Source organism: Acanthisitta chloris, unplaced genomic scaffold, assembly GCF_000695815.1.
Source record: "Acanthisitta chloris isolate BGI_N310 unplaced genomic scaffold, ASM69581v1 scaffold4134, whole genome shotgun sequence".
NCBI lineage: Eukaryota > Metazoa > Chordata > Aves > Passeriformes > Acanthisittidae > Acanthisitta > Acanthisitta chloris.
The window spans coordinates 89550-100639 of NW_008668619.1; the positions used below are offsets into that span (position 1 = coordinate 89550).

Genomic DNA, 11090 nt, shown 5'->3' on the forward strand with positions numbered 1-11090 from the left:
GTCCCCTGCGCTGGCAGTGTGGAGATATGCGCGATCCCGGTGCTCTCGGGATGCGCCAGGCTCCCCGGGTTACATCCCATGAAATGCTCCTCGGGGAGGTTTGTAGGGTGCTGCGTTCCTCAGCAATAAATCCTCCCTCTCCCTGATAATTAATCATCCTTCCCCAGCATTTCTCATGTACGTGCTTTGCTACAGTCCGATCAGCAGATCTTAAAATTGTCTCTTGCTGCCTCAGGTCCTTGGTGCAGGTTGGTGCTTCAGGATGGACCCACTCTTCCCTGCCCACATTTTTGAAGACCCTGACCTGAGAAAGCTGCTGAATGACTCCTCCATGCTCAACCTGAGCTTTCTCCCCAGCAACTGGTTCAACAACAGCACGGGGGACAGCTTCCTGCCACTCAGCATCAAGATCACCATCGTGGTTGTCTACTCCATCGTGTGCATTGTGGGGCTGGTGGGCAACTGCTCCGTCATGTATGTGATCGTCAGGTAGGACACTCCAGAGGCTCCAAGGAGGGCTGGGAGTGGGGCAGACCTTCCCCTTCTCCCAGTCCCTGCTGCAGGTGAAGCAGACAGGTGCTTCCCTGGTGCTTGTGATGTGCTGTAGAGGTAACGATGTGACATTTGTTTTATTGTTTTGGTTTTATTTGGGTTTTTTCCCTACCTAGGCTGAGATGAAGGTTTCCACCAGTTTTCAGCTGCCCTCTGGTGCCTCCTAAAGTTTAACCCAGAGAATGGAAAAGAGCAAGCAGACCTGCTCAAAAAATGGGGCTTTTTAAAAATAATTTGTAGAGAGCTGGATGTCCCTGGCAAAGGAAATGTGCTGGGACCATCCCACTGCCAGGGTGTGCTGGCTTTTTAATGGGACCTCTATTTCCTGTTCTGTGTCCAGCATCCCAGCTGTGTTTGCAGGTGCTGCTCCATCTGGGAGCTGGCTCTTTCCAAAGCTGAACCTTGTTGCAAGGGGAAGAGCCTGCTGGGAGGCTCTGTCTTAGCTGTACAGGAGAAAAATCAGGGATGTAACTTTTTAAACCCTTTGGGAACTGTAGGCATGAATAAGATGTGAGAGGGTGGTGCAGAGTTGAGGGCAACATCTCTGGCTCCTTGTGCTGAAGTCAGGAGGGCAGGAGGGACCTTTGCAGAGGGACAGAGCACATAGCATACACCACTGCAGCCTCCCTGCACATTGCTGGCATTTTGAGTGTCCCTGTCTTTCTGCTATGGTTCAATCCCCTCTGTTTCTTGGAATCAGAAACCTTGTCCCCCCCTGAAGTACAGAATAAGTTTATGCAACTGTTAGGGTTGTGGTTGTGTCAACCCTCAGCACTCCCATTCTGATCTCTGCACCCTGCATGTAAAGGAGGAAGCTTCCATTTTATCTGTGTCTCACAGCAGATTCCTGGTACAGGTGGATCCTGCCAGCACAGAAAAGACAGGCTGAATTTGTTTTCTCCTTCAACAGAAGATGAAAATGTTTAGCAGGTATTCAGACACTGATGAGATTAAGTCTGGCTCCTCCCTGGAGTCCAACTGTTTCCAAAGCATCCCTGAATACACACAACTCGGCTGGGGGAGATGCTGCAAAATTAAGGCTTTGGTATCACAGGTTGCTGAAGGGTGGTTGAATCTCTGCTGCAAGGGCAAAGTGACGTGGCTGTTCATCAGGCTGCCTGGCTGTGCTCTTCCTGCAAAGGATTTTATGGCAGGGAGAAGGGATCCCATTAACCCTGGGGAGTATGAAAGTTGAGAGAGCAGGTTTGCAGTGGCTGATTTGAGTAGTTTGTGGGTGCATTTAAGTGTGGTGAGCAGTGAGTCCTTGTCCCATGGTAGTGCAGCTCAATGGGAATGCCAGCCCGTGTGTGTGCAGGGGAAGGGAGTCCATACCCCATGCATGAGCCTTAGATGTGTGTAAGAAGGAGAAATTGTGAGAGAAATCTTTTCCCTGTCTGCAAAGGTCATGTAGGATGTGGACAGCAGGATCCTGCTGGCCCCTGCTCAGGGCTGTGGCTGAGGTATCACCAAAAAACATGAGTGTCCCAAGACAGCATCGTGGTCAGAGCAGACCTGTGCCATGGCTATGCATGCAAACTGTTGGCTTCTGTCCCACACCTTATGACTTGGACACCTTCCAGTTGTATAAATGGCACTCAGGAAAGGAAAGTGGGATTTAGCACTGGATTTGCTGTTTGTAAGCAGTTGAAAACTGAAGACAGGTGCCACCTGGGCTTTTCCATGTCTTTATTTCCCTTTATCCAGAAGCCTTTATATATACAAAAAAGTCAACAGAAGGTTTGGTTATTTGGGTACTCCCTTTCAGGGTTTCACCTCTGTTTCTCAAAAAAAACTCCTTATATGTGATCTGGAGGGTTCCCTTGAAAAACTGTGTGCTGGGGAAGTTATATTGAGCTAGAGTATATGTAGAAGCTGCTGTTCCCCCTGGTTCTCCCCATTGGTGTCCCTTGGGAGCTCAGTACTGAGCTGAGGCCAGCACTGAGTTATACCCAAGGAAATGACCCTTTTGTCAGTGAGTAAATACAACTTGTGGTTGTCTCTGCCCAGGATTCTTCTCCCTTTGCCCTGTCTGTTGAGGTTGAGCAGGTGTGAGGATAAATCAGACTCCGTATCTCAAACTCTTGACCCTGATCATGTATGCAGTTTGATGCAGAGCTGCCAAATTACTGGCCATAGTAGAAGGATGCTGATGAACTTCTCAAACATACATTTTTCTCCTCACATTGGAGCATTGATACTTCTTGCCTTAACTAGCATCTGTTTTTCAGAGGCTTGAAAGTTGGTTGCTGGTAAGTCAACATGGGGTTTTGGGACTCTTAATGATATATCTCTTCCAATAATGGAAAAATGATTGGCAAACTCTCTGTGCTGCACTTCTAACACCTGTAGGTATGGTACACCCTACAAAAGTTGGGTTTTTTTTCTTCCCACCCTTCAGCAGGGTTAACCAGACTTCAACATATTACACAGCCCATAAGAAAATGTTGTATATGTTCCAGAAAAAGAATGGTACAGTGTCATAAACAGTAATTGTTTCCTGTTTTTGAGAGAGTTGGGAAATAAAAAGACTTCAATACAAGCACTCGAGGAAATTGGAGGCATGAAGAAGGCTCATTTTTTTTTTTTTGTTCCTCTTGAATGAGTTTTTTGCAGCACTGAGCGAAAAGTTTGAACATCTCCTAGTATTTCACACAAAAGTACAAATTCAAAACCTCCTCTAGGTTTTCCCCTGTGTTGTAGAACCCAGCCTACATCTCTATTATATTTGGAGTGATTTAACATTTGGAATGATTAATTTATAGAGACAGTCATCATGTGACTGTCAATCCCTTCCAGTGCTGAGCAGCACTAATTGGGTGAGACGGAGAAGGACTCTCGTCAGGAACACGATTTCCTGGACAGTAAAGGGCCTATTGTGGAAACCTGCCTTGTCTGTGCCTTTGTTCTGCTGGCTCATCATGGAGCTCCTTGCCAGCAGAGATGATGCCTCCCCTCCCTCCTCCTTCTGCTGTTTGCTCTCTTCTGCATATATTTCCTGTTCTGCTTTTTAATGAATGTGAAACAAGGAGTTGAACAGAGAGAGGGTGTGGGGGAGAGTAGGGGAAACAAGACTGCTGAGATCCCTCTAAGCTATTAAGTGAATTCTGTAAGGCTCCTTGGCCAAGAGCTGTGTTTTCAGAAAGGGAAGCAAAGGGGAAGGAGTTTGTATTGTTCTGGCAATGGCCCTAGGGGTGGCTGATTCATAGGGTTGGTGGTGATGCTGACCCAGGTGGTGTTGCAGGAATGTGACAGATACCCCAGAACCTCTGTCAGCCACTGGTGTGTCAGGGAAGGGACAACATGGAGCTTCTGGTCCAGGGAGTCCTCTGTTGTCCCTAGTTCCATCATGCTGCTATGATGCTCAGTAGTGATGATCTGGTTCAGGTCCCCATTGGAATGATGCCTCATTTCTTGGGCACTTTGCTATGGCAGTTCTCTGTTGGGAGCCCAGCAAAGTACTGGGGATGCTCAGCTCTCTCTATTGAAGAACATTTTGAGAGCATTTTAAGCAATATTTTAGACAGATTCAGGCTGTCAGGCCCCTACACTTCCATTTGCTGCTTCCAGGTGAAGCTTGAGGGGGAAGGATGTGATGGGGAGTTGCCTGCACTGGGTGCCTGCCTGGGGTTGCTGTGCCAGCTGTTATTCTGCTCGAAAATTGCCTCAATCCTTGAGACTAGGGGTAAGAACAGCTGGCTGTGATGAGACAGGGAAAATGAAGTTAATTATGACATTGCAGAGATGCTGATTTCTTAATAGAAAGCTTTCTAAGGGGAAAGCCTTGACCAGCTATGTGTCTCAGAGCTGAAACGGAGTGAGTGCTTAATGGGGACCCAGCGGACACCAGTGGGGCCATCTGAGACCTCTGCTGTCTTCAGATTTTCTTCTTAGTTTTTCCTGAAAAATATAGACAATTCTTGCAGCTTATAGAGAAGTGAAACCCTCACTGAGAGCTCTGTGCCCTGGAGACTGAGTGGAACCGGGAGAGGATGGTGAGGTGAGCATGGTGGGGACCTGCTGTGACAGTGGCTGCAGAGGACAGGTCTGCAGCTCCCTGATTTCTGGGTCCCCATGAGCCCAGGTAAGCTGGACTCAGTCACATAACTCATATACCATGTCTGGCCCCTGCTAACATAGATCTTTTGGCTCCAGTGTGTGTTGCAGAGTTCTTTGTTTCACCTGGCTTTGGTGAGATGGGTGAAAGGGAGTTGCCCACATGCAGCAGTAGTTCTGTAATGTTTAATGTGAGACTTAGCTCCCAGTGTTTTTCAGGGACTGGGCAACTCTCATCAGCATTTTGGACATGGGCAATTCAGCAGAGGCAGATCTGGCCCACCAACTGTGATAAGAGCATCTTGCTGCAGGATGGATGGTCATAAATCCACTCCTTAAACCAGATCACCATTCCTGGTGGCCAAGCAGCTGCTCAAGGAGGTGGGAGCATCCCTGTGAGCCCCTGAGTGAGCTGCTGAGACTTTGTCAGCTGCAGCAGCCACCCAACCTCCTCGCTTGGCATGGCAGCAGTCAGGGCTATGCAATGTCCCCATCCACACTGGTCCCCAGAGATCACCTGGAGGAGAGAGTGCAGCACTCATTTTTCATAGCTGTCACCTAGACATAGCAGTGAGACTCAAGGGCAAGAAAATAATCTCTTCCAAAGTGTGTGCTCACCCTGGCTGGCAGTAGACTCTTTAACTAACCCCTCCTAGTCATTCTCCATTCTGCTGGGTAATTTATAGGCTTTTAGGTGCTGTGTTGCTGACTGCTTTTACTGTAGCATCTAGCCTCAGAGTCCAAAGTAATTTTAATTTGTCCTTCTCAAACTCTCTGGGTTTTTTTTCAGGGTCTGTTGAACCATTAAGAATAAATCACCTTGAACTGGTCAGAAATTTCAGGCTGAGGGGGCTCTGAAATGGTGATGAGAGCAGCAGGATGTGGAGAGCACAGTGTGGGTGTATGGCTGAGGGGGACACAAATCATGATGGTACGTGCTAGATCAAATATCACCTTCACACAACCTGTGGGCTACCAGCAGGCTGGGAGCAGAGATGAGAGAATTGGGGCTGTTTTCCACCATCACAGCATGCAAGTAGCTCAGTAAAAATCCTCCCTGAGCCTTTTCTGCTCTGTTTTGCTTCCAGGTGCATGTCCAGTGACAGAGGCAAAGGCTGTCACTGCTGCCAGGGTGTGAGGTGGGAATGGAGAGAGCTGTTCAAGGTGAACAGCACAGTCTGCATCCCAATTACCTGGAGCTACAAATATCCAAAGCAAGAGGCTCCAAGGGGCAGAGAGCTCCTGGAGGAAATGCTCAGGGATCCCCAGGGCTGCAGGCTTTGCTCTGGTCCCTCTGCCCCTGTTGTCTGCAGCCCCATTTTGGGTTGTTGGTTTGCTGGTCCTTAGCCCTGGGACACCCAAAGCTGCTCACTGGCCTGCAGCCTTGCTGTGGCTGGGTGGAAAAGAGGGGGAAAATGCTAAAACAACAGGTCTGCAGCTCACTGTGAGTCTCAGTGAGATACAGAATCTATTCTTGTGAGGAACAGGTCCTCAAAGCCCAGGGAGGTGCATCCTACCTGTCTTCTCTTCCAGACTGTGTGTTCCCATCACTGAAGCCCAGTTTTGTTCCAGGTAATGCTGCTTGAGGTCCACTTACCAAAAAGCAGAGAAAGATGAGTGCTGAGCTGATATTCAGGTGTTTTTCCTCTTAGGCAGAGAGAATAGGAGAGCAGAGCAAAGCAATTACTGTTGTGACAAAGGTGGAGCTGGATGGAGAGCTGACAACTGCCTTGTGGGAGATGCTCCATTAGGAAATTACTCTGGCAGAGTGCAAAAAGTGGCTCAGCAGGGAACTAATGTCCTCCATGGAGGCCACAGGATTATCCACAGCAGAGCTATGCCATGGGGGAGACCTGAGATACCTCCTAAAGACTGAGAGTTTGATTTATCTTTTTTTTTTTTTTGGTGCAGATTAGAAAAAGAACACTCTCAGTTCCTGGAGGAAAAGAGAGGTTAATCCACAGAGAAGTGATTAATTGATTTTTGTGTGTACTGAACATTCTGGAAATATTTGGGAACATTGGTTGGTTGGGATAATGGCTGTTGGCTCCCAGCATGCAGCAAAAGTCGAGCAGAAGTAATTAATTAGGTGTAAATTAATTTCCCCACCTTTCAAGAGCACAAAATCAGCTTTAAAATCCACTAGAAGATGAGCTGAAGGAGGTAAGTGGTGGGTCAGCTGCCTCAGTGAGTCCATGTGTTGGAGGGAGTGAGGGAAGGTGGCTCTGCCATCACCTTGAGGAGGTGGTGAGGAAGGAGGCATCAGAGAGGGATCTGTGCATTGAGGGAGAGTGGATTTTTCAGGGCCAGGCTGAGCAATTGCACCTGAACTCTGAATTCTTGCTGTGAAGTGTCTGGGAGGAGAGAGGCCTGGTTGTATTGGATTCACAAAGTGTTCTGCTTGTTCATCCCCTCACAAAAGGAAAGGCATTGACATTTTTTATCTACTAGTTCTGGTTAAACATGAGTTTATCTGGATGGCTTTCCAAGAATGTTATTTCTGGGCCAGAAGGAGACTGACTCAGGCTTGTGTGGGGACCTCAAAGTCTTTCCAACAACATTTCCATTAGTGTTCACCTCCAAAAGCTTCCCTTGGCTTTCAAGGTCAAATGTAGGATCGTTTGGTCTTGCTTTCTGAAGCCACTCTCAGACTTCTAATACAAGCTGAGCTTAGAGCTCCAAGGGGGGTAAGAAAATTGACTTTATAGTCTGGATCGTAGCTCCCCTGACTGCTATTCTCACAAACCTGGCCACGTCACCATGTGTCTCAGCAGAGTTCAGCGTGTGCCAGTGATAATGTTCTGCCAAGAATTCAAATAATCTATCAAGAGCTGTAACTCAGACCCTCAGGGGAGGGCACAGTGCTGAGGAGGGCAGTTATGGGTTTGCTGTTCTGAATCAAATTGACAAAAAGAGCTTTTCAGGTCAAATCAGACCCTGTAATATTCTAACACATATCAGACTGAAAATAGTGCAGCAGTTTATGGGTAGAAATGTTAGCCTCAAATGAACTTGCACTCTGTTAATAACACACATCATTGTCTGCCATTTTTGGCCACATTTCTGCAAAGGCCATTAGCATACTAAATGATGGATGAGCTGTAGTTTTAAAATTATACCTATTTGAACTCTTACTTTGCTTGTGAGAGGAACATACTGGAGCTGTAATGTTAGATTCAGTCACAGAGTCATTGTTGAGCTTCCATTCCTGCAGATTCTGCATGTCTCCTTGGGCAGGTGATCACATCTTTCTTTGCATCATTTCCCATGTGTGAAAAGGAAATGATTGCCATTAGAGCAAGGTGAATCTTTCTTTGGGGCAGTCAGTTTTTGTGATAAAAGTAATATTGAAATGACAAAAACTCTTTGAACTAGAGCTGACTTGTGACTTTACCACTTTCTTTAGAAAGATCCATTGTGATACTCTGACTTCTGATTCAAACCTCATTCCTTCCCAGTGTTTAGCTGGCCAGGGTTGGCCATCTAACTCATTCTGATCTGACAGCTCACATTAGCCATACTCTTTGGCTATGAGCCCACAGAAAATGGCTAATAAACTTAGCCCTGGACCTTTCAAATCAGCTTACTGGGTAAAGCTCTCACCAGTACTTATAATAATGCAGCCATATGTGATGAAATCCTAGGTTAGTGTTTCCTGAAAAATGACTTCAATAAGGCTATCTGAGTTGACAGCCTCAGGCTTTCATGGTCCTCCCTGGGAATCTGAGGGAATAAGCTTTTCCTGCCCATGGAACTGGTTGTGAAGGGACCATTTGTGGTGTTGTAGGAGCTGGGCCAACCTATGTATTGATAAACCTGTAGAAAGTTGAAAGGTAAGGGTGGCCAATCTCATTACATAAGGAAATACAGCATCTCCTTCCTAAAGTGGCAGAATGGCCTCTTCAGTAGGGTTCAATGTCTTACCCATCATGGTCAGGTGGAACTCTAACCATTGCTCATTCTTGCATTTCAGATTCACCAAGATGAAGACAGCAACCAACATTTACATCTTTAACCTTGCTCTGGCTGATACCCTGTGCCTGATGACCTTACCTTTCCAGGGTACAGACACGTTTCTGGGCTTCTGGCCCTTTGGCAACGTCCTCTGCAAGATTGCCATCTCTATAGACTACTACAACATGTTCACAAGCACCTTCACGCTGACCATGATGAGTGTGGATCGCTACATTGCTATCTGCCACCCTATCAAAGCCCTGGACATCCGCACTCCCCACAAGGCCAAGGTGGTGAATGTCTGTATCTGGGCACTGGCTTCTGTCTTTGGCATCCCAGCGATGGTGATGGGATCTGCGGAGAATGAAAACAATGGTCAGTAGAACTACATCCTACAAATGGGGGGAGGTGGTGGCCAGGAGAGTCCATGGTCTTGGGGGATCTGGAGAGATGACAGTTTCATCAGTGGGGTGAGGTGTCAGCTGTAAAACCATCTTTCCTTTCTGCCCTTGTGTCTCTGTGTCACTGCTAGAGGTTTTCCAGTATGAAACATAGAATCACTAAGGTTGGGAAAGACCTCGAAGATCATCAGGTCCAACCATTAGCCTAAGTAGCCTCAACTAATCTGAATGTGCAGATTCTTCTCTGCTTGCTCTGTGTTTGCTGATCTTCCTTTCTGTTTTATTTTTTCACTTGCAGAAATTGATTGTCTAATTAAACTCCCCTCACCCGTGGACTATTGGGATCCAGTGTTTGGCATCTGCGTCTTTCTCTTCTCCTTTATGATCCCCGTGTTGATCATCACCATTTGCTACAGCCTCATGATCAGACGACTCAAGAATGTCCGTGTGCTCTCAGGCTCCAAGGAGAAGGACCGAAACCTGAGGCGCATCACCCGAATGGTCCTGGTGGTGGTGGCAGTCTTCATCATTTGCTGGACTCCCATCCAGATTTTCGTGCTGGTCCAGTGCTTGGGTGCCAAGGCAGAAAGTGAGCTCGAGCTGGCCATCTCCTGCTTCTGCACTGCGCTCGGCTACGCCAACAGCAGCCTGAACCCTGTGCTCTATGCCTTCTTGGATGAGAACTTCAAGGCATGCTTCAAGAAGTTCTGCTTCCCCACCGCCTTCAGGACCGAGCTCCAGATGTCCAACAGGATGTGCAGCATTGCCAAGGATGTTGCCTATGCCTGCAAGAACTCAGAGGGGACTAACAATCCGGCCTGACTAGGCATGGAAATTCCCATGGTGGCTGTCGCCCAGCAGAGTCCAACCACCCCCACGTCAGAACTAACTCAAATAACAGCTCTTTAGCAGGACCTCAAAACTGAGAGGTGAGAAACCAAGGAAACCATTTTGGGGGTTGGGAAAACCGGATACTGCAAGAGCATGCAGAAAAAGTGAGCCCACTTGATGCATTTTTAATTCCAGTGCATCCTGCACTATGGAACACATTTGAAATCAGCCCTTTGATTCCTGTGAAACCCTGGGGGTTTGCAACATTATTAAGAGTTCAGGAATTAAGGGTATAAAACAGGCATCGCTCCTGGGACTTACACTTTTGCTGCTGGGAGACAGACAGAATGCAAACTCTTCCATTTCCTCCCCGAGTTGTTTGAGATGCTAACGGGTCGTGTGGCTCAGCAGGCACTCGTGTGCGGGTTTTATTCCTGTGCCGTGGCTCTGAAATTAGACTTTGCTGCAGCCGAAGTGGGCAGGAGCCATCAGACAAAACCCAAGATCATCTCCAGGATGAGTCATCGTGCAGGAAGGGATGCGGGGAGGGAGAGGAGGGAGCTGGTGAAAAGGAAATTCAAACTGCCTGGGGAGGACAGTGCCAGCTCCTGCAGACAGGGTCTGCAGTAACACCCTCCCTGCAGAGGGGTGAGAAGGGACTGTCAAAACTGATGTCTATAACTCCGAAGAGGAGGAAAAAAAAAAAGATGGAGGAAATGAACACAGTTCCTCATTTACATGCTGCTACTGTTTTCGGCTTTGTTTTTTTTTTTACCCTGTATTTCCAGGGTAATAATGGACAGAATGTGTCTGTATATACATGTCTAGTGCTATAGGTACAGCTCTATGGTAGGATTTCACCTTGCCAAGCTTGCCTTGGGGATCTTCCTCAGTGGGAGGAGGAAGGAATGAAGTGGCCTATGTATAAATGTATTTATGTGGAGGGGAAAGCCTTTCTGGAGAAGTCAGAATGGCAGCTTCTCCAGAAGAAATGGACAATCCTGGTAGGAGGAGGCAGCCTAAACCAGTCTCACCTGCTCCACACAGGAAAAGTGGGGCACAAACCATACAAAAGGTGGGAGGTTTGTGGTTTGGGATATTTTTTAGCTGAAATGAGATCCACAATGCTGAGAGCATGTGGGAAATGCTGCCCAGGTACTACCCCTCCTGCCAACCATGGATTGATTTTCCTCTCCTAGTGTGCTGGCCAGAGCTTTGTGGAAGATGAACTGTCCTGTCATTTCATTAATAATGGAATCATCCCTGAAGAGTTTAACCACTGAGTGCCCTCTGTGCTGG

General features: G+C 47.4%; 1 protein-coding gene across 1 annotated transcript in view; it reads left to right on the forward strand.

Moving 5' to 3' along the window:
- Window positions 1-9782, forward strand: part of OPRL1 (opiate receptor-like 1) — a 10265-nt gene extending 483 nt beyond the window's left edge. The window contains exons 2-4 of the mRNA XM_009072956.1: window positions 236-489; window positions 8579-8934; window positions 9259-9782. Of these exons, the coding sequence (XP_009071204.1) occupies window positions 263-489; window positions 8579-8934; window positions 9259-9782 (1107 nt within the window). The 5' untranslated portion in view covers window positions 236-262. The remainder of the gene's footprint in view (window positions 1-235; window positions 490-8578; window positions 8935-9258) is intronic.
- The last annotated feature ends 1308 nt before the right edge of the window (window positions 9783-11090 follow it).